The 26,564-nt window shown below is 45.1% G+C and overlaps 11 protein-coding genes across 11 annotated transcripts; 7 read left to right on the top strand and 4 right to left on the bottom strand.

The window, feature by feature from the left end:
* Window positions 1–535: 535 nt before the first annotated feature.
* PADG_07273 (snoRNA-binding rRNA-processing protein IMP4) lies at window positions 536–1,465 on the top strand (the record flags this gene model as incomplete). Its single annotated transcript, XM_010764496.1, has 1 exon — window positions 536–1,465. The coding sequence occupies one exon, from the start codon at window positions 536–538 to the stop codon at window positions 1,463–1,465; it is 930 nt and encodes a 309-aa protein (XP_010762798.1).
* A 1,263-nt stretch (window positions 1,466–2,728) lies between these two features.
* PADG_07274 (bifunctional anthranilate synthase/indole-3-glycerol-phosphate synthase) lies at window positions 2,729–5,044 on the bottom strand (the record flags this gene model as incomplete). Its single annotated transcript, XM_010764497.1, has 1 exon — window positions 2,729–5,044. The coding sequence occupies one exon, from the start codon at window positions 5,042–5,044 to the stop codon at window positions 2,729–2,731; it is 2,316 nt and encodes a 771-aa protein (XP_010762799.1).
* Window positions 5,045–5,447: 403 nt separating this feature from the next.
* On the top strand, window positions 5,448–5,792 carry PADG_12269 (uncharacterized protein; the record flags this gene model as incomplete). Its single annotated transcript, XM_010764611.1, has 2 exons — window positions 5,448–5,607; window positions 5,686–5,792. The coding sequence occupies 2 exons, from the start codon at window positions 5,448–5,450 to the stop codon at window positions 5,790–5,792; spliced, it is 267 nt and encodes an 88-aa protein (XP_010762913.1).
* Window positions 5,793–6,233: 441 nt separating this feature from the next.
* PADG_07275 (uncharacterized protein) lies at window positions 6,234–11,966 on the top strand (the record flags this gene model as incomplete). Its single annotated transcript, XM_010764498.1, has 4 exons — window positions 6,234–6,301; window positions 6,365–7,316; window positions 7,372–10,497; window positions 10,551–11,966. The coding sequence occupies 4 exons, from the start codon at window positions 6,234–6,236 to the stop codon at window positions 11,964–11,966; spliced, it is 5,562 nt and encodes a 1,853-aa protein (XP_010762800.1).
* A 708-nt stretch (window positions 11,967–12,674) lies between these two features.
* Window positions 12,675–14,552, top strand: PADG_07276 (uncharacterized protein; the record flags this gene model as incomplete). The annotated part of the gene is made up of 4 exons (XM_010764355.1): window positions 12,675–13,732; window positions 13,791–14,064; window positions 14,142–14,245; window positions 14,318–14,552. The coding sequence occupies 4 exons, from the start codon at window positions 12,675–12,677 to the stop codon at window positions 14,550–14,552; spliced, it is 1,671 nt and encodes a 556-aa protein (XP_010762657.1).
* A 1,111-nt stretch (window positions 14,553–15,663) lies between these two features.
* Window positions 15,664–16,433, bottom strand: PADG_12270 (uncharacterized protein; the record flags this gene model as incomplete). The annotated part of the gene is made up of 3 exons (XM_010764612.1): window positions 15,664–15,784; window positions 15,851–16,001; window positions 16,196–16,433. 3 exons carry the CDS (start codon window positions 16,431–16,433, stop codon window positions 15,664–15,666), a joined length of 510 nt encoding a protein of 169 aa, XP_010762914.1.
* A 40-nt stretch (window positions 16,434–16,473) lies between these two features.
* PADG_12271 (uncharacterized protein) lies at window positions 16,474–17,399 on the bottom strand (the record flags this gene model as incomplete). Its single annotated transcript, XM_010764613.1, has 3 exons — window positions 16,474–17,034; window positions 17,119–17,255; window positions 17,306–17,399. 3 exons carry the CDS (start codon window positions 17,397–17,399, stop codon window positions 16,474–16,476), a joined length of 792 nt encoding a protein of 263 aa, XP_010762915.1.
* Window positions 17,400–17,922: 523 nt separating this feature from the next.
* On the top strand, window positions 17,923–18,182 carry PADG_12272 (uncharacterized protein; the record flags this gene model as incomplete). Its single annotated transcript, XM_010764614.1, has 2 exons — window positions 17,923–18,101; window positions 18,128–18,182. The coding sequence occupies 2 exons, from the start codon at window positions 17,923–17,925 to the stop codon at window positions 18,180–18,182; spliced, it is 234 nt and encodes a 77-aa protein (XP_010762916.1).
* Window positions 18,183–19,754: 1,572 nt separating this feature from the next.
* PADG_07279 (uncharacterized protein) lies at window positions 19,755–20,456 on the top strand (the record flags this gene model as incomplete). Its single annotated transcript, XM_010764499.1, has 1 exon — window positions 19,755–20,456. The coding sequence occupies one exon, from the start codon at window positions 19,755–19,757 to the stop codon at window positions 20,454–20,456; it is 702 nt and encodes a 233-aa protein (XP_010762801.1).
* A 1,545-nt stretch (window positions 20,457–22,001) lies between these two features.
* On the top strand, window positions 22,002–23,123 carry PADG_07280 (uncharacterized protein; the record flags this gene model as incomplete). Its single annotated transcript, XM_010764500.1, has 2 exons — window positions 22,002–22,157; window positions 22,221–23,123. 2 exons carry the CDS (start codon window positions 22,002–22,004, stop codon window positions 23,121–23,123), a joined length of 1,059 nt encoding a protein of 352 aa, XP_010762802.1.
* Window positions 23,124–24,685: 1,562 nt separating this feature from the next.
* PADG_07281 (guanine nucleotide-binding protein subunit alpha) lies at window positions 24,686–26,011 on the bottom strand (the record flags this gene model as incomplete). Its single annotated transcript, XM_010764501.1, has 5 exons — window positions 24,686–24,729; window positions 24,804–24,947; window positions 25,016–25,428; window positions 25,486–25,828; window positions 25,894–26,011. The coding sequence occupies 5 exons, from the start codon at window positions 26,009–26,011 to the stop codon at window positions 24,686–24,688; spliced, it is 1,062 nt and encodes a 353-aa protein (XP_010762803.1).
* Window positions 26,012–26,564: the final 553 nt, after the last annotated feature.

Consider the following 26,564-nt stretch of genomic DNA (forward strand, 5'->3'; position numbering starts at 1 on the left):
TCACTACCAAAGAGAAAAATCTTAAGAAGTTAGCATCAGAAGTTTTGAATATTTGGTTTTCGATAGAGTCTTTTGGGAGCATTTGGAAAAGTTGCAAATTCAACTTGTGGTGAGAGTCATGACATAACCGTTTGAGGGGAGCTCACGAAGAAATAGCCCGAAGGCGAAATAGAGACCCCGCCACTAACTTTCCCCAGTCAAAGACGTAAGCCACACAGGTACTCAAACGGCGAAATAGATGCAATCGCTACTTGAGCAACGGGAGAGATGGTCCCCGATGACGGTGAATTGTACGGAGTAAGAAGCAGATAAATCAAAACGTTTGTGATAGATGATCCAAGATATATTGCTACGGCAGGCCCAACGGACTACAAATGCACTCGGCTGATCGTGAAAAAGTCTAAAATATAAATTTAAAAATAAAGATATCAACGTCACCAGCAGTAGCATTCACGAGACATTAAACGACAGACCTAGGTTCTGGCCACAATGATTGTAGGATATTCCCCTCCCCAAATATGATCATTTAGTGAAAATGTGCTTACAGAACCCGCAGCGTCGCCAAGCTCGTGAGCGCAGAGATTACCTCTACCGAAAAGCTCTGCTTCTCCGCGATGCTTCGATAGCGGAGAAGCGCGCAAAGCTAAGGGCTTCTCTCGCGTCCGGAAAACCACTAGATCCGTCCGTAGCTAATGACAAGACGCTGCGCGAGGACTTCAAATACGACGAATCTCTTCCATCATCTTCGAAACTGGGAGACGCCAACTCCAAAGATTCCGACCTTCTTGACCTCGACGACGAATATGTTCTCACCTCTGGCATCGTTGATCCTCGTCCTCTTATTACAACCTCTCGCTCCCCTTCCGCACGGCTCAGCACGTTTGCGAAGGAGATGCGATTACTCATTCCAACGTCAATACGGATAAATCGAGGAAACCTAGTCATCCCCGATCTTCTAGCAAGCGCCAAGGCATCCGCTCTCTCCGATATGATCGTACTGCATGAGCATCGTGGTACACCCACAGCTATAACCATATCTCACCTCCCCCATGGCCCAACGGCCAGCTTCTCTTTACACAATGTCATGTTACGAGCAGATATTCCCAACTCCGCACGTGGAACCGTTTCAGAAAGCTACCCTCATCTAATTTTTGAAGGGTTTACTACTAAACTGGGTGCCCGTGTCGTCAAAATTCTGAAGCATATTTTTCCCCCACGCGAAGTCAATGGGAAACTTGGAAGCAGAGTTGTCACTTTCGAAAACATAGAGGATAGTATAGAAGTACGGCATCACGTGTTCGTTAAGACGGGATACCAGTCTGTTGAATTAGCTGAAGTTGGACCGCGAATGACGATGAAACTATTCCAAATTCGGGGAGGGACATTGGAGAAAGATTCCGGTGGCGAGCTTGAATGGGCACTGAGTCAATATACGAGGACAAGTAGGAAGAAGGATTATTTGTGATTGTTGTGCTGCCGAGGAACACTGGGCATAGAATTGTGTTAAAAGGATTTTGCATGGATATGGCGCACTGAAATTTTCCTCGGCGCAATTTCAGAGCTTGCTGTGATTTCTGGGTAATGGTATAGGAATTCCGAGCAATTTTCTCTCTCTCTCTCTCTCTTTTTTTTTTTTTTTTTTTTTTTTTTTTTTTTTTTTGGAGGGGGGGGGCATTCCAAGGCGCATGTCCAATATTTCTTGGTGATTTCGTACTTGGCTTCGGATATAAAACGGGGTCAGTGCACACCTCAGAAAACGTAATAGTTCTAACAGTTACGTCCTGCTACTTTCAAAACTGGTCTTGAGTCGGATTCCCTCCCGGGCAGGCCAAGCTTCCTTTGCGTAGTCATGCTCGCGCAGTCATGGTCATAATATATATCCACGTAGCACCTGTAGATAACTTCCAGAATACAACCTTCTACTCCATCATCTTGTTCTTACCGGTCGGTTGAAATCTAATGGGAGCTCAGCAAGGGGGATTCGTATTAGTAACTAAGCCATATGCAGAAGAAAAACAAAGGAAAGGAAGGGCATGCATCGTTGCAGTGCGACGGCGCAGGGTTTTGGGGATATCTCTATCTCCTTATCCGTTGGCCCACCAAATTGTCGCACTCGCACTATACCTAGGGAAGAATCACAAAGGTTAATCATTTTCGAAGCACAATTAATTAGAGAAATCTCCTGAAAATGCTGTCACACATTGAAACTCAGGGGAAAGATGGTGAGACGAAGGAAGGTCGATATTAAGGATATATCCAGACATATTAAAAAGATACACAACCAAAAAAGACGCGAAATTCTAGCACAACGAGCTCAAGACAGCTAAGTGCCCCAACAATCCACTCTACCTAGGTAAGTTCTTAAAATATACCTGGTTCAAAATGTCAAGAGATAAAATGGGGAAAAAAATGATCCAAAGCTGCGAAAAAGAGAGCGGTGTGAAGCTCCTCAAAGCCATACACATAAGTTGTGCAGAAGTGGTCACCTTGCTTAACTATATGAATAGAGGATGCATCATGGGCAATTGAGCGGATGACCACAATCAGTTATTTAATGCTGAAAATCTCAACGTTACTTTGTGAAAGACCAAGGAAATCACAAATCTAAGAAAACGAAATTTGAGTTTCCATTCGGGGCTTTTTTGTTTTTGTGTGTGTGTGTGTGTGTGTGTGTGTCTAGACATTGAGATTCAATTTAAAATGAAAACAAATTAATATTAGAGTAGGATCAATATTGAGTCCCAAAACTTTTAGCAGCTTTCACAAAAGCTTTTATCTTTTCCAAATCCTGTGATCCGTTGGTTTCAACCCCGCTACTAACGTCAACTCCAACGGCATTCTCGACATATCGACCGAGCTGTTGGAGTGTTTCGGCAATATTGGAGTGATCAAAACCACCTGCAAGTATGACTCGAACGTTGTCACTTTTTCCAAGGGTGTCTTGTACAGCTGACATATCTAGCTTCTCACCCGAACCTCCTATGCCAGAATCCAATAGGGGAAGACAATGGTAGCCAGGTCGAGAAAGTCCAGGTTCTGCCGGAGAGAACTTCTTAATGACGGGGACAGGTATTAGGCTAGCCCACTCAATCGGCTCGGACCCATGGAGCTGGACCACATCAAGGCCAAGCTTTTGTTGTTGAGAAATAATATACGACAGCGGCTGATTCATAAACACGCCCACCAGCAAGGCGCGATCAGGGTGACGAAGCAACTGTGACGAATAATCAAAGTATCTGACAGGAGGTTCATCTATAAGTTCCTGCGTTTCACCTGCAGAGAATGTTTGACGAGGCGTTGATTTGACCACTTTGGATATCTCCAGTGCAACATCGTCTGAGACAGTTCTCGAACGTCCTTTTACCAAAATGATACCGATTAGATCAGCTCCTGATTCGATCGCCGTGCGTGCGGCCTCTGGTGTCCGAGTCCCACATATTTTGACTAATAGGGATTTAGTGTTTGGCACGGCCGGAGCTACACCACCTCCTAAGAGTTGAGACACAAAAAGGTTTGTGTTTTCAGCTTGCATTAACGCTTCACCAACAAGGATAGCCTTAATGCCCTCAGAACTATAGGTCTTAACATCGCCTGGCCTTGATATGCCGCTGAGTGCACAGACGATCGTTGAATCAGGTACCAGATCCATTAGCCGGCTCGTGGTACCCAGGTCAACCTCAAAACTAGTCAAATCGCGATTGTTTACACCAATCACCTGGGCACCCAGACTAACTGCGATCTTCATTTCTTCAGCAGTATTCACTTCGACGAGAGGCTCCATGCCAAGCTTTTGAGAGTATTTGTAAAGCCGTTGCAGAACGTTAGTGTTGAGCATTTTGACAATGAGCAAAACTGTATCCGCACCAGCTAGCCGAGCTTCTAAGATCTGGTATTCATTGAAAATGAAATCTTTTCGCAAAACGGCGGGTCTATTCGGGATACCTTCAAGACTTTGGCGGACAGCCCGGAGATCCTCGATACTTCCTTTAAACCATTCCGGTTCGGTAAGGACAGATATAACACTTGCTCCAGCCATGGCATACTTTCTCGCTTGAGCAGGGGCACATGTGGAGAACGAAATGAGACCCTTGGAAGGAGAAGCCCTCTTTATTTCAGCCATTAGTGACAACGAAAAAGGAGTCTGCTTGAGCCTATCAGGAAATGAAATTTGGGGAGGAGATATTCCAAGGTCGTAGGCAGCTTGCAGGTCTTCTGGTCGTTGAGAGGGAATTTCCATTTGTTGGTTAACGGCAATTTCGCGATGTGCATAAATCTTCTGCAAAATTGATTCCTTCTTAGTCGGTTTTACATCCCCATTGGGAGCCATAGAACAGTCGAGCGGCTGAGAGGCAAGACTGCTGCTTTCTTTCCATGTGCCGCCACGGAAGTTCAAAAAGCTCCTGAACATAGCCCGTCCATGCTCGGTTAAAATGCTCTCCGGGTGAAACTGAACCCCCTCCACAGTATACTCTTTATGCCTGACCCCCATAATAATCTTCCGACCGCCTCCTTTTTCAAATTCAGTCCACGAAGTGATTTCGAAAGAGTCAGGGACAGTTGGCTCTACCCCTGCCAATGAATGGTATCTTGTAACCTGTAGGGATGGTGGGAGTGTGGCATAAACGCCCTTCGAGTCATGCTGTAATGCGGAAGTCTTTCCGTGCAGAATCTCCCCGGTAACATCGACTTTCCCACCAAACCCAGATATCATGCATTGAAGACCCATACAAATACCAAATATAGGTATTTTCCCAGCAAAATGTCGGATTGCTTCTTTGCTAATTCCAGAGTCTGAATCAGGGTGGCCAGGTCCAGGGCTGATCACGAGTTGGGTCGGATTCTTTGCAATAAGGTCTTCTAGCGTAATCTCGTCATTTCTGAATACTGTCACACTCGCCCCCTCCAGAACGAGATACTGATATATGTTCCATGTGAAAGAATCGTAGTTATCAATCAATATCAAATTGGAAGCATTCTCGCGGGCTTGAGCTTTTATCGGGTTGCTCGGCGAGTGGTCGATCAAGGTGCTGGCATTGGCGGTCATTGTGGACAGGGGTGTTGAAAATTAAACGATGAATTGAGAGATGAGGACACTGTCGGCCCTTCGTGTCATCTGCAGTCTGTAGTGTAATGTTTGGGATGGGGTGATCTGTAAATAAACGAAGGAGCTGACATACCCTCTGTCACGTGATATAACATAAATCAGGCTTCCGGGGCAAGGGAACGAATAACGGCTTGGCCCCACTCTGTTGCGATAAGCGAGTTATCCAAGATTTCATCCACACGAGTTGGTTATTAACTAACTTGATCACTTCAACGCACGCCTCGACTACCACCAGCTAACCAACCTACAACATACCTGTAAACTCTCGCTATAACGAACCTCCATATAATGTACAAAAATTCATTAAATCTCTATACAGTGAAATTCATTATATCGAGTCAAAATGCCACGCAGAACCGCAATATCAGCCAATCAAAAGATGGCTCTACACTTTCATAAATTGCAAAATCCCATCCTCAGCAACAAGGCCTTAAGACATCAGTTTGAGAGGCTATACAATCAAAAGATCACATATCCTCCGTCTCTTGAGATCCTTTCTTCATGTTATGATCATCTTGATCAGACAGTCCATTGTTTTTTGAAGCAGAAGTGCTACCAACAATGTATTATTGCATAATTAGACTCTGATGACGGGAGTGATGAGGATGAGGATATGAATGCAGAAACCCTTCCATGGATTACGGCTTCGAAGGCTTTTGGATTTGGTAAAAAGGCTTCACTTGTATGAGGAGCATCAGAGTCTAATTCAACAGCTTAATTATTAAGAATGGGGTTAGAAGCACGGAAGCTTGCAAATCAGCAGCAGGAGGATATTCGGGAGTAACTTTAAATGCTCAACCTCTATAGCCAATTCCTCTATATAACGAATTGAATAGCTTCCAAGATTTAAATCGTTATAACGAGGGATCTTGTTTGGGTAAATCTAGTTGAGTACCAATCGGAAATTTTGAAACTTTGTCCTCGGACATAGTTTATCCGACTCCGACAGAATTATAGGGCACTAAACCCGATGCAGAGCTTGGCTTTTTTGTTGACCTCCAAGCGCAAAACTTCCCTTGATAGGTAAAAGCTTCGGTTGTTGAGATATTTGACTCCTTCTGACGCGCGACAAGAGCAATATCTATCCACAACGCTCCCAGGAACGCGCCATGATATAGTTGAGGAACATATGGCCTCACTGTCGGAGGCGTATTTTCCGTCCCTGGACGAATGCTTCTCTGGGGACGTCCAGCTCATGTATGTGTCTGCGTTGCATCCCAACTAATGACCGGAGAAAATACTGACTCCAATTCCTGTTAGATCTTGGAAATCGGCTTTTCTACAACTGGCAAATGCGACAAGAGATATAGACAGGTCCGACAGTCTATACAAATTTTTGTCTTGTCCGGAAAGCATACACATTCTATCCAATCCTTTCTGTCCGTTCTCTTCTCCGACCGAACAATCTAAATCCGAGTTCCAGTCCAAGACAGCGGCCATTCATATATCGACAACTTCCCACAGCCCTTGGGATGTAGATGAAATAAAACGCGATGCAGGGTGGTTAAGCAAGCGCACGCAGATCGACGAGTTAACTGCGCTTAGAATAGTCATTTACGAACGTCAGAATCGACCCAGTGATCAGCTCTTGAGCCAATTTTCCGAGGAGGAAATTGCAAGCCTTCAAGAGGCCATTGGGACTGGTAACTTGTCTCATTCTACAAGAGGAGCGCAGGCTGCCGAGATTTTGAAATATAAGGGAGACCAAATCCTTGAACCCATTGGTTTTTCAGCTGAGGCACTGAGGCAGTTCAAGTTATTCCAGCTATATTTGTCTGAAAAGCAGCATATCCTCAAAGTTTCCCAACGCCTCTTATGCGTGGCTTTACGTGGAAGAGTACCTAGCTACCATGACCCGGTTGTCAAACAGCCTCAAGACGGACGGGTGCAATCTATGTTGGAGGAGTTGGCAAAATCAATATTTGGACTCCAATCTGGGAAGGGGCTTGACGCCGTTTCCGTAAAACAATGTATTGAAGCGGTCCGGACCCGAATCGGTAACTTAGAAGCAGGAAGTGGATGGCTTCTTCCCGATGAACCTAATGTGGAAATCGAGTTGGTTTGGCAAACGAACGTGCTCGAGGAGCTTAGTCAAGTTCTTCAGTTCCTGGTTTTGCAACTTCAATTGTCGAAGACCATTCCATCTGCAGAACTGCTCCTCTCTTGGCTCCGTTTAATGGCTAAATATGAATTCCTTGATATGCTCTGTCCGGTAAGTTTCGCGCCTGTTATCTCGTTCGCTTCGTATCTAACAAGCTGTTTTACAGACCACGGAGGAGCAAGAAGTAATTATCGCTCCTCTCCAGGCGCTCATTGCAATAGTGACGCTATCCTTTGTCAAAATACGAGCGTCAACCTCATATTTTGAAAAAGTGGATCCCTTGTCCGCAGTTCCCGATCTTCAGGGTTACAATACACCTTTTTTTATGTCTCGCGATAATATCGGCGAAATTAACGAAATATGTTTGAAAGCTGCCAATGCCTCCTGTGTGAGCGCTGCCCCGATGATTTTCTCTTTCGCGGTCGTTATGTTTTCGGTGAGAGAAATTGCCCTTGCTACCAAGGAGGAACGTGAACTTCAGCAAGCCCAGCATGCCGTGGACTCCTTCAATAGCAATGCTCCATCGTCATCTCCATCACGGCTTGTAGAGCAATCTACTTTCGAGGATATTTTTGAAAAGGCACGCAACCCAGCCTTTGACGAAGATTTTGTGAAATTTTTAGTCACAAGTTCGGTTGATAAATGTCATCTTTTTGACTTCATCGTTGCCCTTATCGACAATATCAGACCACTCTCTGGTCCTGGGGATGGTGGGCTGATAAGTCGTTGGATAAGAGTGGAACTTTTGGATCTGATTCGCGCGAGCGTCGAACAACTGGACTATATTCCTGAAGTGTTATCGTCAGTCCTGTGTATTATCTCCGGTTCAACGGATGATTGCAATCAGGTTTCCAGTTCAGACTCAGGTGATGGTTGCGATCCTAGGGCAATGTTTATACAGGACCCAGTCCTCGTTGATCGAATTTTCCGAGTCGCGAAATCTCGTTTTCCCTATGAGGCCATTAATTTTATTAAAATATGCCGCGTGCTTTCAGGCTCCAATATTGTTAACGATGATGGCCTACTTTTTGTTGTGCAGGAACTAGAGAACATGGAAACATATACACAGGTCGTCTTTCCTGGCTTCCAGGGGTACCAACCAATCCGGGAAGATGAAAATGCCAATTTCGTTGGCCTAATCCAGCCCCTACCGATGCAGGAAACTGCCATGTCCAAAAACATGGCTGAATATGAATCGAGTTCTAATGCGTTGGTTTTTGCTGAGACTTGTGTTGTTCCACAGGAAACTATCGGCCAGGTCGTCAATGAGTCAAAACCGGCGGTGATTATGTGGTATCATCAATATAACTGTCTTGGCTTTCTCGGCATATGGCTAGAGCAAGCAACTAACAGTCGAGGATCCGGACACGAACCAGAAGACGAGGAGCTCGCGGAAATAATTGGCCTATTTGCGGACTTGGTCACATCTACGCAGACCATTTCAAAACGGAATAATTCTGAGTCAGGAGCTAAAAGAATTCTTGAAATGGCCAGTGACGGGCTCGATCGCCAAGGAGATATCATTTCTGTGGTTTTTGACATCTTCGAGCAAAATTTGCAAAACGTCATCAGCAGAAAAGGCTCTTCCAACCGCAGCCTTCAACCGATTATATCCTGTCTACAGTTTATTAACGCTCTTATATCGGTTATTCCTGGCCGAGTATGGCCATTCCTCTCTCGAAGCAGCTTTATTGGCTCAGACGGGAAAGGTGGGACCCTTGTTAATATTGTCTCTTCAATTGAGGCAAGCTCTGGGGACTTTAGTCTTCTTCACACTGCTATTCAAACATTTGATCTTCTCGTTGATGATGTAATCACACATTCCGCTGTTCGTCGCACAGCAGGGCGTGTTTCTGCCAAGTCTAGCCATGTGGCTGAGTTCAGTGCCGGTATCCCGCCCTATATCATGCGCAACTTCTTATTGGCATTGGTACGGGTAATGGTTGAAGCTTACAATAGCAACGCAACCTGGAGATACAATAATATCTCCCAAAAACTTAAAATGAACACCTCCATTTCCCTCGCTATTGAAAAAATCCTCTATTCCATATATGCGGTCGATGACACTTTAGACCTCGACTCCAAGTTAGTGGGTGTATTCTCAAGTTCGGCAAAATATATCTTGAAAGTTCTTCGACCAACAACAGTCGAAGAACTATCGTTTAATCCGCTCCTCCGTACTGTTCTTACCAGTCTTCAGAGCCCTAATTCGACGAGCAACCTTCCAAACCTTCTGCTCCATACAAGGCACATCCAGTCAGCTCTAAAACTATCAGAACGATTGATTCAAGTTGGAAAACTTGTCGGATCTCCTATGTCGATGCTGGAAACTCAATTATTCAAAGCATCCCCCGTATTGATTAGGCTATATGCTCTGTCTTTTGCCTACAAACTTCCTGTCATTTCTCTCATCGAACTCCTAATAACATATGCAGCTCTAGACCCTGATATTGAACCGCCTTCACTCCTTGGACACTTAGGGGCCAAATCAGCCTGCCACTTTCTTGACTGTCTCTCGAAATTCGATCGCCCTTTCAGGGACCCTTTGCTCTATGTTTCAATATGGGACCTTCTTTCCACCATAATTAGCAAACGCCAGCAATGGCTTGCTATTTTCTTTCTTACAGGCTCGTCTGCCAGAGATTCATTAAAAAAGAGCGAGAAAGATAAATCTGCAACTATTACTGGGCAACCTTTTTTGGGAATGTCTCTCGATTTATTAACGAAGATCGACTCAATTCCGGCACGGGTAGCGATAGTCGCATTAGATTTTGTTGCAAAGGCGCAGGAGCATTGGATATGGGCCACACCACAGATTAAAAATCATTCACAATTCTTCCCAAAAATCGTGCATTTCGTGGCTGGCTTAGATTTGCGCAAGTGCTCTACCCTGGATCAGTGCCTCAATACAAAAATTGCCGCGCTAGTCGCGGATATTTGTGCAGTCCACCTGCATACTGCGAAAGCATCACTAGATATATCTTTCATCAAAACGATGATACCCTTGATCTCCTGGTATTCGAACAATGGAGTCAGGGTGGACGGATACAATGCTTCTCTGCACTCAAACCTCAGAAAGAATTTCGAAATGAAGTACCCTGTTACTACAGCTGGTAATATGAAGCGCACTATGCTCGTACGTCCAGAGCTTGGCGAGAACTATTTTTATGATGTCGACTTGGGCACTACGTTTTTCGGGTACGATTTTGCTTGGAATGGGACCCGCCGTCAAGGATTTGTAGAGGAGGTCAAACGGGCGAATCTAAACCTGTCCCTAGTTGAAGCCCAAATGGTAAGATACCTCAATTCCCCTATCTTAGACACTAATATTCTAATCAGTCATAGAGTCTTCTTCAAAGTTGGAAATTTCTTGCTATAGAACACTGTGCAGATTTTATGACGGATCGTGAAATTCAGAAATCGATGGCACGGGTTGTTCGCCACTGCCTCGTTTCAAACTCACAGACAGTACCAGATGAAAACATTTTCTTCAGAGTTCAGCAAATCCGTGCTGAGTTTGCCTTGGCACTTCTTCAACGGCTTAACGACGTTGGCTCCAGAGGTGCTGAAGTCTTTGAGTTGTTGAGAATCGCATGGGATGCCACGCGCTTCCGAAATCCATCATACGAGAGTGCTCTACTTAACAATGACACCGAATACTACGGGTTAATGCTGAACATTCTCTTTCTCGCTTTGCAATTCCATGTTGCGGGTCCCTCTCGATCGACACCCGAAGCAATCAGCAAAAAGCCCGAGATTTCATCAGATTTGGTTCTTGTCCTAGAGATTATAAATGTTGTAGTTGCCCAGGGGTTTAAATCCTTTACAACATATTTGCACGATGAACCGCAAAGGTGCTCCCCGAAAGATTTTGCTGTGTTAACAGCAATTTTACAAACCGCTCTAAGAGTTAAAGACGCGGATCGTATTTACGAACAGGTCTCTTTCCATCTTGCTGATAACGACACCCCACGATATGCAGCAACATTATTTTCTTGGTCTTATCAGCTAACAGTTGAGGGAGACCCGGTCTACGGCGAGCTCAGCATCTTGTTTCTTCTGGAACTTTCCTGCATTCCTCTGATGGCAGAGCAGATGGCGGCAGATGGGGTTTTGGTGAAACTGTCGACATTCCGTCTCACGGATGTTCTACGTCAGCCACAAGGATGTGGTCCATTGGACCCGATACCCAGATTATTCGCAATCTGGAATTTAGGATTTCTTCCCCTTTGCCTCAACCTGCTCTACAGCGTTGGTAGAGCCGCTCCAGAGATAGCAGCCTTTCTCAACCAGTTCGAAGGGCAGTTACGTCGAGCCTCCAGATCATTTTCCTTCAGCCAACCCACCACAACATCAGGAGCTTTCCCGACTAGTCAGTCACCGCTTGCTAATAGCCAGTTACCATCGAGTCAGCATGTGAAGCGACTTTCTCTTGGTATGGCTACAGAGGCGTGCTCGTTAGCCCTTATATCCCTAATTATCAGGAAATTCCGGGATGCGGGGGCAGGAGCCGGCGTGGATTCCCAAAATATTCAGGAACTGAAGTGGGACAGGGCGCAAGTGAAAGACGATATCGAATCGCTTTTTGAAAAACGATCCATTCTTCGTTCCCGTATAGTTGCCACAAATGAAAAGGAGCTTGCAATGTCCCGGCGAGAGCCTGTAGATCGCACCGACGGCTGTCAGTCTCAGCTAGAAGAGAAAATTGTCAAAGAGCTCCAGACAACAGTGATGTGTCTAACTGATGGAGAAGGCGTTTAGAAAGATTATGCTTTCAATAAGTATTTTTCAGCATCTTATAAAGGATGGAAACCGTTTGTGGGAGGTACAAATGCGTACAATTTTACAACCAAAGATACACCTTTTAACCAGTCGACTTCAATAAACACCAGTGTTAAAATAAATAGTTTTTGTTTTTTATCTTTTTTATTCTACCTTTTTATCAGATACCCTACCCTAGCTTTGCATGCGCCCTAACTTTGCATGGGCAACAACTTCCGTTAGAGTTTCCTGATATCAGCTTTTGAAAGGTATTGCCGGCGTCTCTTAGCTAAATCAGGTTTGATTTGGATTCCAGCTAAGCGTTGGATCATGACGACCTTCTAGAAAGTGTCCACTGAATCTCGGCACGGAACTTCGGCTAGCACAGTGGTATCTACGTTACAACAAATTCTGGTGCTTGTCTTTAGAGGTTAGGTTTTTAACTACCTCGGGACAAGAAACTCTAGATGCATTGTTTCGATACTAGTCCGGCCTAGCTAATTGTTAGTTGCTACGCGAAAGTGCACATGGTGCATATCATTCTGCTTCCTGTCGAGGTTTAGGTTGAGTGTCATGACATCTTCTCAAAATATTACTGCTCCCCAGCGTTCGGACTTGCTGTGTTCTTTATTCAAAGAGATCTTCTGCTGTAATTTCCACTTCGTCAAGACACTATTGCATTATCGCTCCTTTCAGCTCGCAAACATTATGCCGACGTTAAAGTCTCGATGGACCATTCAAATTCCCGAGGCATCGCTACCCACTGTTGTATTCAAGTCTCCCACGCATCCCCTATCTCAGACGAGACGATGTTTCTCGGATGCCGAACGACCGGACACTCACTTCTTCATCACACATGAATACCGTCTATGGTGCCAGCGCTTTGCCGCAGGTCTCAGAAAGTTGGGTCTGCAGACCGGAGATCGTGTGCTTCTATTCTCTGGCAATGACTTGTTCTTCCCCGTGGCTTTCATGGGCATCGTTATGGCAGGCGGAATCTTCACTGGCGCGAACCCAACATACACCCCACGAGAACTAGGGTACCAACTGAAAGACTCCGGAGCAAAATATTTTCTGTGTGCGGATGGGAGTTTGGACGTCGGAATTGCCGCCGCGGAGTTGATTGGTATGGGTAGAGACAATATATTCGTGTTCAATGGTGCTGTGTTTGATGGGAAGGGTGAGGGGTTCAAAGGTTGTCGGTATTGGGGAGAGATTTTTGCCTCACCGGAAGAGGGAAGTAGATTTGCTTGGGACACTCTATCAACTCCTCAGGAAACAGATCGGACACTCGCCCTTAATTATAGTTCCGGGACTTCTGGGGTTCCAAAAGGAGTGCAGATAACCCATAAGAACTATGTTGCCAACCTACTTCAGTTCAACCACGCCGCTTACTTACGGAACGACTGGGAAAGGAGGGATAAATCTGCTCGCTGGCTATGTTTCCTCCCCATGTATCATGCCATGGCGCAGAATATTTTCATAGCTTCATCCTTGATGCGAGGAATTCCCGTTTACATCATGAAAAGATTTGACTTCATTCAGATGTTGGATGCAGTGCAGAAGTTCCGCATTACAGATTTGACATTTGTGCCGCCAATTGCTGTTGCTTTCGCGAAGCATCCAGCTGTCAAGAAATATGATCTAAGCAGCGTAGAATTCATCGGGTGTGGAGCCGCTTCGTTGGGGAGAGAAATCTCGGAGGAGGTTGAAGCTTTGTTCCCGCCCGGGAAGCTTTATGTCAGACAAGGATGGGGAATGACAGAGTATGACCCTTGTCCACTCATAATATTTTAGCGTCTCAGAATCTAACAACCTAGTCAGGACTACGTTGTCGCTACTTGGATGGGATCCCAACCATCCCGGTACTAGCTCATCCGTCGGGGAATTAAATCCCAATTGCGAAGCAAAGATCATAGCAGATGATGGGATCACTGAGCTTGGACGGAACCAACGAGGGGAAATCTGGGTCAGGGGCCCGAATATAATGAAGGGCTATTGGAACAAACCAGAAGCAACAAAGGAGACACTAACAGAAGACCGTTGGCTGAAAACAGGAGACATTGGATACGTGGATGACTCAGGAAAGTTCTATATTGTTGATCGAAAAAAGGCACGTAAAGGGCTGTCAACATTACGTTTAAGATGAAACGTTCTCTCTAACTATTGTTTTAGGAACTTATCAAAGTAAAAGGCAACCAAGTTGCCCCAGCGGAACTAGAAGGTCTTCTCCTGGAGCATCCTACAATTGCAGATGCCGCAGTCATCGGAGTGATCAAGTAAGTCCTAACTCGGTGCTTTCGGCCCCAATACGCTTTGATTCAGACACTAACTAGGCTTCTTTGACAAAGAAACAACGAAGAATGCCCTCGAGCCTATGTAGTCCTCAAACCAGGGCAGACTGTCACTGCAGAGGCTATCGCCAACTATGTAAGGCGAAAAGTTGCGCCCTTCAAGCGGATCACGGGCGGAGTTGTATTTGTTGATGATATACCCAAAAACCCCTCCGGGAAGATCCTAAGGAGACTCCTTCAGGACCAAGCACGACAGGAAATCAAACAGGAGAACGCCAGCTCAAAATTTTGAACAGTGCTCGCGGAACAGCGTACCTTGGTTCCCTTTCATGGCTCCCTGTCAAACAAGGGCTATCCACCAAAAACGCCAACAAACTAATAGCTATTGTTTATTTTTGCTGAAATTCTTCCGAAAAATTCGGAAATTGCTAGTCACACTCATGTTAGAATATTAGAATATTGATTTTTGTACGTAATTTGGCAGAACTCAAACCATAGTGTAGCATGGGGTTGAAGCGAACGATCAGTGGCTATAAAAGCTGGGTGAAATTCACCGATATTAACGAGCTGAGCAGAGTTGCAAGAACAACAGTGGTTATCACAAGTGAATATCCTGTCTGGCGATTTTGAAACCTGCTTTCTTATCATACTGTTTATCCTAATTGTTTAATGCATCCCTGTTTATTTCTATGTGTCTAGTTTGAACATTGCTCTCATAAGGCTTAAATAATTTCAAGGTCTATCGAAGCAATAGTAACAACATTTAACAAGCTGAGAATATCATATACCCCATGGGACTGGGACCAGAGCAATAATCTCAAAAGCCATGTTAGCGGATTCTTCGCTCAAATAACACCAGTTAAGGGCCAACTATTCTGTACTGAAACGTTCGGCGCTTGAATTCAGGCGGTTCATCGAGTACGCAGATGTCCTAGCACAGAATCCATCTTCCGCACGGTGTGATTTAGAATAGGACCCTTCCAGGTTTTTTTTGACCTATTTCTTCACCTTCTGGCTTTTCCATGTAAAATTGTTGCAGCAGATTTACGGTGGCCTTGATGATGATGATGATGATAATTATCATTCCTTCCCCTTTTCTGAAGAGGACACGACGTCAAAAAAAGAAAAATCGAAATCAAAAAGTAAAACTAACTGTGCCTGAAATAACCCACAACCACCAACTACAGGCAACTTTAGGAAGCTGTCTAGCTTAAACCTTGCAGTGGAGCTGGTGAAAACAACGCATATCGTTCAATGGGACCACTTTGCTCATTTAATCCGTATCAAAAGAACAATTTCTGCCTTATCTGTTTTTCTAGTCAGGGTTCAAAGACAAACGCCTGCATACCAGTTTTTATTCCACTGAGCTGTCTACTAATCAAACCCCCCAAACGGCCAAACGATCATGGAGGATTCGCGATGAAGGCAATTATACAAATGTTGATATTTGCGGTGTTGACCGATGTGCCTCGGCCGCACGTCCTAGCATCAGTACGTCCATCGCTCAATGTTGTGCGAACCTGTCTAATGAGAGGAGAGTGACCGGAGGCTTACCGGGTTCTCCTGCTACTTTCTTTGTTTTTTGAATACTTGAGTTCGTTCATTGTAAGAAGTGGTTGGTGTAACCTCTGTGGAGTCAATATAGCCCAGCTGACTTGGTTGGCTGTGTCATCATCGTTGATTATGAGCACCGACTCGACGTTGGATTGTTGGGAGTTGTTGGGAGTACTTGAAGTTCTGACTGTGAAATCTCAAAATCCAAATCAGGGGGGATCTGGTCAATCGCTGAGCATAATCTTTTAAAATAAAATGAGTTGGCATCCATATATCATGAACATTCCTTGTGAACTTGTATGCCGTCCATTTCTCTTTGCCATCCAGAGCAGTGAAATCGAACTTGATGGATTGGGTGGCGGTAAAAATTCGTCTTCTCACCATCGAGAACAGCATAGTGACCACAGATCCTCACCGCTGTGTGGTCATGCGAGATTGAGAAGGTGAGTATCTCTCTGTCGACCTCTCTTTCACGCTTCACGAGCTTGAATAGCTCAACGGTAGCTCTCACTGCAATAGTGGCGCTGTGGGCATTCTGTCGATCTGCGATGTCAAGTGACGCTGCACCACACGTAACTTCACATGTTAAGAATAAGAAGTATAGGTAGTATGTCGCCATAAAGTTCAGTCAGTCAGCTCACCAACAAAATCCCGAAGCCTCAGCAGCTGGCCATCTGTGAATGCGTCTCTTTTAAATCCCACTGAATAATCGGGCTGCGGTCGAGTTTGGTAACGGGGATTGAATTAACCCAGCCTTCATTGACGCTTTCGATCAGATGATCGAGATGCGTCGCACCATATATAGCTAGATTTTCCGCAGAGGGGACAATCAATCGAGTGATATCTTGGATAACAATGGCCTCATTTCGCCGTCGCACCTTCTCGCAGGTTGATTTGAACAGATCGTCACAGAACAATAAGTCTTCAGGAATCTTTTGTGCGGCATTGAGTAAAGTTAAGTAACAACTTTCGCTGAGTTCTGTGATACCCTTCTTTGATTCACTCATATAGCTGCCTTTAGTTTCTAGCACGATCTCATAGCGTGGGTTCTTGTATTGAGCGCTCTTTTCCTCCCTTGGTTTCTGGTCGCTGGGGGTAGTAGAGCTGGTGAGAGTAGATTCCGTTTGTCTGCGACAAAGTGAAGATGTCCACTTCTTTCTCGCAAGTAGTTGACTCATGTCATGCCCCTGTTCAAAGTATTCTGTCGGCCAGGCACCTCCCTTACTCCATCAGTCGATTAAGTTAATCTTACCTTTGTATTCTGTACCCCACTGAGCGGGAGTACCCCCCACGAGCAACCTCACATCAGCGGGGCATGCAAGAGATGTTCGCGGTCGCTTTTGGAAAGATTCGGCTGGAAGGCAGAGCGAGTCCTCAGCTTCTAGTGGTCGCTTCTGTTTTCGAGAGTCAGGTTGAAGAGAGTCGGACGGCTTTGTAGAAACTTGGCCCTTGAAGTTAGTTTCGCAGCAGAGCAGGACAAATAGAACATACCTGTTTCTTGGGATATGCGCAAAGGTGGCCTTGGTCGGCGGTTCTGCAGTCCAATACAGTTTTCCCCTGACGATGATATATCTCTTTTAGGCATGCACTCCGGCGGGGAACTCCTCGTGGTCGTGCCTTTTGCACACCTTTGAGGCCCCTTTCCTATCAACAAATGGTCAGTCAAAAGGGGGCTGGTCACGAAACGAGAATGTCTTACGGCCTTAAATTCTTAGCACCGCAGACCCCTGTGGTTGCTGTTGTATATTTGGCTAGCTCTTCGAAGGCGCCGTCATCTCGACGAATGGTTTATGCTATTGTCAAAAGGAGGTGCTGGTGATTAAACGGGGGCAACGGTGACGGGGGGGTAGAAATATTAGAAATCTTCATAGCGGATATCTCTTGCATCCCAAGAAGATGAAAAGGGAAGAAAGACATCATCCTCAATGCTCAAGTAAAATATCATCAGAGGTTGCAACATTATCCAAGTTTGGAGAAGCAAATTCCGTAACTATCGAGAAGAGTAGCCTCAAAGAGGAAAGCAAAACAGCAGGTAGATCAGTTAGTGAGGTTTTGGACGCGTCAAAATCAACACCCGTTACGGAGCAAGCTTGATCGACAAAAGAGGAATGTCGAAACCTCACAAGTTGTTGAGGAATCTCCAAGATAGTAAAATCGAAGGCGACGACGATCAATTAAGCCCTTTCGCATCACCAAAGACGGTGATGTCTGACATATTACGACGAGGACGTTTGCGTCGTGGTGGTGGTGGTGGTGGTGCAAACGCCCTGTTCAAGTTGCAAGAACAGTTGATCTTCTTCTCTTTCGTCAAAGCCTTTCTCTCCGCATGATGTCGTCAAACCCACTCACTGTTCTGCCACATGGTTAAATGATGTACGTTTCTGGCGAACTTTTCACTTCAAACACCAGCAACATCCACATGTCCGGCTGGAGCAAAATGCAGCCATGCCCCCCATATGAACCGATATTGCGGCTCTGAGATGATCAGCTGAAGATCGGAAATTCAACCGATCCTCTCCTTCTATGGGCTTTATCGAAACCCTATATCCGTATGTTAGGTTAGGACCGCTCTGCAGCTAACAAACGTGGGAAATCTGGAGCTGTGCAAATGGAGATCGCCTGACCAGGGGCTCGAAGGATGGGATGGGTCCAGTTTGAACAGGCCATCCATACATCGAATCCTTCACAAACAAGGCTACCCAGAACTTCAAGATCTCGACCAGGATTGGCAAGCTAGTGCAGTTAGCGGCCTCCTCAGATCTCTCAGCCCTCACAGCGTGAAGGATCTGGGGGGAACAATCCTGGCTGAGCTGAAAACTACGTAAAATTAGTCTTCTAGCGTGGTGTCAAGCTCCAGGGCAAAGACCGTAAAGGTCATCTCTCCTCGAGACGAATCTGGATTTCTTCATCTTTCCTTGCCGGTTGCCAGTTTGAATGAACATCTCATCTCTTGACATGTTCCTGCATTGCCCATACTAGGGGGTGGAATAACTACCTTTCTTCCGTTCTTTTGGGCCAGCTGACAGCTTCCCAGGAAAAAGGGAAAAAGAAAATCAGGAACCCTGCTTTTTATTTTGTCTTCAAATGCGCAAAACCCTGTTAAAATAAACCGTAGAAGCTGTGATCAGGAATTCCTTCACAGTTACTGGGTGTCCAATGGGCTCAATAACCAGTCTCTATTATGCACTCTGAAACTATCAGACTATGGCAGCTGGAGAAGGCCGGTGGAGTTGTTGGTTGGCATGAAAGCCGTCTTCCATTGGCATAATGGGGCTTTGGTTGCCCTCGATGAGTTGATGGCGTCGGTTACGCTGAGCTGACCCTGGAGTAGTTAACTAGATCAGAACTCTTAGACGAAAAGCCGCCGCCCTTTGGAGTTAACTACCCTTCCGCCAAGCGAATCTAAGCTACAGGTTGGGAGGAATGGGGAGGATGAGAACTTCAAAGTTTCTGTGATTATCCGGAGTTTTTGTTTCTTTTTCCTTTTGTTGATTAACTAGTTATCTCGGGGGCGGACTGCAAAATTTACCCAGAAATGCCCGTAGACAGTCGGTGATGGTGTTGTTGGCTGGCTGGCTGGCTGGCTGGCTGGCTGGCTGGCTGGCTGGGGGGTGTAACCCCGATGCGGCGAACTTTTTTGCAGCATATCTTGAGCATTTCCCTCTTAATTGAAAGATCGATACGAAGTATATAACTGCGATATTATCCAGACACTAGTTACACTCAATCCGCAACTTCATAGATTTGTTCTGATCATTCCGCCACGAGCAACTGTAACATTCTCCGCCTTTCTCCGCCCCTTTCCAAACACATCATCCCACCATCACTTAGCTTCACGCCATGTACCGAACAAGAAGATAAGGCGACATTGTGCTTCTTGATCAAAACCCAGTCTATTTATATTTTCATTGCGCAAAAACATATCCTTAACTCACCTGCCATGGCACCAACGAACAAGGCGCAGCGCACGCCGGAGCTTCCCGCCATTCCACCACACCTATCCATCCTAATCGCTATTTCTCTTCTCATATCTATCATGCTTATAAAGAGATTCAGTAAGCCACCGCTCCAGGGTTTGCCCTCCGGCGACATAAAGCAAAGAGCATCCCACCCCAACCTGGTGGAAAAGCATAACAAAGTCAACAAACATGATGAAAGCTTCATCCCCCACCGCCCTGCCAGTGCGACATTGCCATATCGTCAAACTAAACACCTTGGGACCAACGGTTGCCTTTCAACTGATCAGGCACCGAAATTAAAGTCGCCTTCGAAGATCACAACCCCATTATCATCATCAGATTGTGCTCAAATCCAGCCTCAGTATCAACATGGAGATCATGAGCCAATAGCTCTATCTCCACCACCTCCACTTCCACTAGATCTAGATCTGCAAAGGGCAATAACTGGGAATTCGCAAGCCCCCTCCCAGGTTACAATGCCCGCACCGCACTGGCAAACCGAAGGTTCTACTCATTTCGGGGACAGCACGCCCAGTAATCACTCACATCCTTTTGGTTCTCTAGTGATGCAAATCCCGGCAGTCGATTTTCCACAGATTCAAAGAGAAACGGTGCAGTTTCTCCCTAGGGCAGTGCCTGACAAGCGTCAGGCTTGGAGACGAAGAGTTCTCGAGTGTAACTAAGGAGCGAAGGAGGCGGATCATCGTCGTATGATTTCTCAGGTCAGTTGTCCAGTTCCGCAATCGTCCCTTGATATCCCCTGGGAGGAGTTTTGTCGTATCTTTTATCTAGTTTTCCTTCCCACGCCATCTTTCCCTCTTTGATGTCGTTCCTTAGCCAAAATGAGCGAAGTTAAGCAAATATCCTTATAGGTCTTTTAAAGATGAAATGAAGAATTTATGACTCCTCGAAAGTGTCTCAGACGAGATACCATAAAACTGAAAATTAAGGACTTCATTGACACTCGTTAAAACACGTCAATAAAAAAACATCATTCTTTGATATTCACCCTCCATTCCCACCCCACATTCCTAAAGTCCGAGGCTTGCTTGCTTTAAACCTCATCCTCATGCCCACAGGTGGACATATAAACTTGTGTCGGACGTGCCGGCATCTTATAGGGGCCCCATGAAGAGACTTCATAAGCAGTGTGGGAAACGACTCCGTATATCAAGAAACTTGAATTGATCTGGGGTGGGTATTTTGCCCAGCCTTCTACCAGTCATTACGAGTCTGATAGGGACAACGTCGGGTTGGTTGGTCCTTTAATCTAGGCTTGCAGTTGTAATGGCATCGGAGGACATAGGATAGTCTGCATCCGACGTTGCGCCACTCTTTTCGTGCCTTGACGACTCTTCACCACTCATATCCTGAACCCCGACATCGTAGATGTGAAGGTAGACCGGAATGAAAACTTTTCTTTTGGAATCTAGAAAAAGGAAATAACAAAGTCAATTCCCCTGATGAGTAACATAGAGATTAGAGCGCAATTGGCAGAAACTAAAAGTTGGCTGACATGGAAAAAGGGAAATTGTTTCTTGGATAAGCTGATACGATGGCTCAAGAGGAGAATGCGAAATCTTGTCGATAATGTGAACAGAGGAAAAAGGAGTGTATATTTATATGGCACACAACTGCCGGGATTTTAAAACACATGTGCAGAGGGATGATAACGCCATATGATACAAAGAAGGAAAGCCAGAAAGACGAGAGAGAACAATCGAACATACTGAGGGAAATGGTGGAGCATGCCGAAGAATCATATGTCTGTTGCCCTGGTGAACGGATAAAACCATCTCCCAGCAATGTTTGATGTTAGGGTCAGCATCTCATTGAGCGCTACATTGCCAACCAAGCCCCTTAATATGTATCAATTCATGGAGCAAGCTTCTTTAGGTGGTAACATCTTCAACCCACCAACGACCACCAAGAACTTGAAGGTCATCAATGTCTCTACAACCTCATAAATCAAGAATATTATGGGAATCGGAAAAGAAAACTCCCTTTTGAAGTAAGACCAGTGTTGATGATCCTACCCTTCTGGTATGCTTTGATATTTGCAAGACATTCGAGGTTGAAATTTTGCTTATCTAAAAGCTGACTTAGCCGGTTCCCCCCCCTCTGACGTATTAATCTAGATTTGGTCAACTACATCCTCCACTTTGTTGAGCTCAGCAACAAATCATATACTTACTTGAAGCCATTATTTATATATCCTCGTCTAAGCAATGGCGCGGAAGCTAGCAGAATCCGACTCGTCCCCAGATACAACATCCATTAACCTCACCCATCTCCTTGCCCGCCTCGAAAGCAATCTCTTATCACCCTCCGCAGACCTAAAACCACTCCGTCGATCTCCCTACCATCGAGCTAGAGTTGGAGCAGTAAGTATGCGGAAACAGTTTATATATGTATATATAAAGCCCTCTACTAACTGCTTTTTAAAGAACATCGAATATGCACGGTCCCTCATCCTCAAGCTCGAACTGTCCCTCCCAAATATCAAAATCCAATCGCACAAACATGCTTTACAGGCAGATCTCGCCCAGAGGCGGCAGCAGATTATGGCACTTAATGAACAACTAGATGCAATTTCAGCTGCTGCTGAAGCGGACTCAGAAACACAGGCTTTCTTGTCAGACAATGAAGAGGATATATTACCAACACCAAGCGACAGTACACCGGAGACTACGTCTCCTCCACCGACAAGAGGCGTGGATAGAGCATCAGCAGAAGAGGAGAACGCGAAAGACGAGAAAGGGGCCCATAGAGAAGAGCATCAACAAGAAGAAGAATCTCATACGGCCCAAGAACCAAGACAGGTCCAAACATTATTAGATCAACCTGCTTCGCAAATTACACATCCACGTCCACCACAACAACCATCACTACCGTCCAACACACTACGCAGCAGACACCACCCTCCACTGCCAACAATCCCAACAGCCACGACAACAGGAACCTCCCTCTCCAAACCCGCCACGACCACCAAACCAACAACAGAAACAACACCCTTCCCACCCCACGACCCCAAAACTACCCTCTCCCAGAACGAAGACGAACAGGACACCCTCACCACCTCCCTCCTATCCCTAGCCACACAGCTAAAAACCTCCACCCAAAAACTGCACACAAGTCTAGAATCCGAAAAGTCAATCATAGCACGGGCAGCGGAGGGATTAGACCGGAGCACGGCGGGGATGGAAGCTGCGGGGAAACGGATGGGGGCGCTGAGACGCATGGCGGAGGGGAAAGGGTGGTGGGGTCGGGCGTTGATGTATCTGTGGATTTTTGGGCTGTGGGTTGTGGCGGTGTTGATTGTGTTTATGGGACCGAAGTTGAGGTTTTGAAAGTTAGAAGATGGGTTTGGTGATGGATTGGAATGCTTTTTGGTCTTTGTTTTCCTGTTGAGAAATGGTACAAGTGAAGATGTGACCGATTTGGCTTTTTGTTGATCCATCTCATCCATACATCCATCACTCATTCCATGCCCTTGTGTCTCTCCCATTGGATAGCCGGGTTCTTTCTCAAATATAACAAGACAGAAAACTCAGATACTAATGCAGTGGCAGCAAATGTTAATTATTGTCCATCTGACTGACTCATTACCTCCTCCACGAAAAAAAAAAAAAAAAAATTAAGACTTGCTGCTCAATTTTTCTTTCCCCATCTTGAGATATCATTACAAACTTATACAATTCCAACACAAAGTTGCAAACAGTGTTTCCAATTCCATCATCACTGAAAAGAGTAGAATTAATTTTACTACCCATGGAAGGCTGCCTGTTCATATCAAGTTGATGACGAAATATAAAGACCCCGCTATCCACTCGGTCAAGTTAACCACCCGCAAGAAAATATCCTTGGAAGAATCAGACAGCTTAGGATAGCACTCTTATTCAAAATTGAACTGGCCAACCAACCAATCAAACAAACCTGAAAAGAAAGGGAGAGAAAAAGAAAAGTGGGATACTGCATTTCATTTCCTGCCTAAATTTATTTAGCAATGAAAAGAGAACAAAGAGAACGGGGAATTTGGAGAGAAAGGGAGAGAGATGCACAATCAGCCTAGTTATTTGCATCATGAAAACAAAAAAAAATGAAATCAACCTAATGGAAAAGACCAGGTCCGATGAGGGACACACAAAGCTGACGTGTTTATAAGAAGGCAGTCAACAATAACCAGAAAGAGAACACAAAAGGGAAAAGGGTAAAGAATAAAGTGAAAAGACGAACCCATGGTATTTCAAAGCTAAAGCGCAAGCCACAAAAAGATTGTTAGGCAAACAGAAAAAATAAAATCACATGAAGATACACAAATGAAAAAGAAAAGAGAAAAGAATCCCTAACAAAAAGAATAAAAATAAGGCATGGAAAAAAAAAACATACCTCATACGCACAACAGATACATCAAGAGGATATAAAAAAGGGTGAAAAAAGAGAAATAATCTCAAATCAAACTGAGAAGGAAACCATGCAGGGTAATTGAAAAAAACAAAAGTAACAAGATCAGGCAAGATGAATCTGAAGAAAAAAGAGACACATAAGGAAAGGGTGGTCAGGGAAAGAAATCGTATGTCCCGTTCATGTGGTGCCGGTTGTGCTGACGAGGCTGCATTACTCCATGTTTTTGGGATGTAGGAAAAAGGGCTTTTCAACCACTGGTCAAATCCTCCATAATATGGGCAAAATTATAGATGTCTTAATAGAAAAGGAAATTCTGAATGACAGATGCTGACAGGTCAGGGAGGAGGAGCGGGCCGGAGATAAACCTTAACCAAGAGGAAGACAAGGTACAAAGAAAAAGCTGAAGGTAATATCAAATACACATGGCATGAAAAGGAAAATTATCTAATTAGCGAAAAAAAATCAAAAGTAACTAAAAAGAATCAAACGTATTCAAAAGACTTCGTCATATCAGTCCACAGAGGCGAAGGTTGTCCTGGATGATTATATCTGGACTCTAGAGTTAGCATGACATGTATGATTCTAGTATTAATTTGTACATAAAAAATGAACAAGCCACATACCGTTGACAGCCATCATGACGAATCGGATTTGAGAGGTATCAGTAGCACAGGTGAAGTGTGTATAAATTTGCTTCTGCTCAGCCTGGTTGAGCGAGACGAAGCGGTTGAGGATATAGTCGCAAGCAGCAGTGTATTCGGCACCCCCTGGTACACAATATCAGCAACGTTTATCATGAATAAGAGAAAAATAAAGGAGTTGGGCGAAAACAAACCTTCGTAATCAGGGAAGTAGTTTTTCATTGGGCTAACAGGCAGTTTCTCCTTAAACCGATCAATCTTGTTGAGAAAGAGGATGATAGAAGTCTTGGTAAACCATCTCGAATTGCAAATGGAATCGAAAAGTGTGAGAGCTTCCTGCATACGGTTGACGGTTTCGTCTTCGAACAGGAGCTGGTCGTACTCAGAGATAGCAACAAGGAAAAGAATGGTTGTGACGTTTTCAAAGCAATGGATCCACTTCTTGCGCTCAGAACGCTGACCACCTACGTCGAACATACGGTACGTGAGATCGCCAATGATAAACGTTGTCTCCGTGATACCTGTGGTCTTAACACGGGAGCGAAGGACATCCTGGTCGCTAGGTAAATAATCGGATGCGGCGATACGCTTGATGGAGTCAAAATAGCTATATATCTTGGTTATTAATCAAATATATTGCGTTTGTGGCAGCAATGAAGCTTACTATCGTGCAGAGTCATTCAGCTGATACTCGCGAGATCTCCGGAAACATTCTTGTACACCAGCATCGTTCCAAAGGGCGTCGATTGCACTGCCAACATCGGGGGGTAAGCAATCGCCTTCAATCTGTGCTGGTTGCATGAAGATAGTCTGAACATGGTATTCGGCACGCTGGTCATCCAACGGGATATCTAGTCCTTCCATAGCCTCGAGAATAACGCGCATCGACTGGACGGTGTTGCTGAAAATGATTTCCTTGAAGGATTCTCTCTCATCTCGCGAATATGAACCCTCGTGAATGAGTTTCATCTGTTTCAAAATTGTGGATTTGCCAGACTCTCCAGCACCTGGGTGGTTCAGACCAAGTAAGTCATACAGCCGGATTAAACAAAAGGAAAAAGAATCATCTTACCAAGCAAGAGCATTTTGATCTCGTTTCTCTGCAGCATCTTATCCCTCTTCAGTTGATTCTCAATCTCTTCATTTCTAGCCTTTCCTTCCTTGTCCTCGGTGCTCATTCCACACCCCATTGTTGTCAAGTTACAGAATGTGTAAAGACTGGGGTGAGTTTATTTTTCAGGGCGTAAAGCAAGATGGATGAATGACACAAAATGCTCTGGACGATATCGGAATGTACAGGTTCTGCTTCATGTCAGTGGGAAATGGATCAACTACACATCCCAGAGCTCGACAAGGTAAAAAAAAGCAGGTAGGGCGGTAAAGAGAGAGTGAATCGATTGGTAGAAGATGATTGGTGCTGCTGGCCAGCAAAAGGGTTGCAGCCGGTCACATTCCCCCAATGCCGTCGTCCCGACAATGCGGCAACAAGAGCCCAAGAGGCAAGCCATAAAGTCAAGACATTCTACACTCACAATATACTCCAATGGGGGAAAGAAACAATTAAACCAAGACCAATCAACTCAATTCAGTATTGCTTTGGAGATACCGATAATACCGTATTCCAAAGCGAGAGGGTTGGTGGGCAGAGCAGAAAAGGTCAGGTAGTGGTGGTCTGCAGGGAGTCAAAGAGAACTTAGGGGAGAGCGGACCAAATCGCACGCTGGGAAAAGAGCGATTCAATTT

The sequence above is a fragment of the Paracoccidioides brasiliensis genome (genome assembly GCF_000150735.1).
Source record: "Paracoccidioides brasiliensis Pb18 unplaced genomic scaffold supercont2.11, whole genome shotgun sequence".
Classification (NCBI taxonomy): domain Eukaryota; kingdom Fungi; phylum Ascomycota; class Eurotiomycetes; order Onygenales; family Ajellomycetaceae; genus Paracoccidioides; species Paracoccidioides brasiliensis.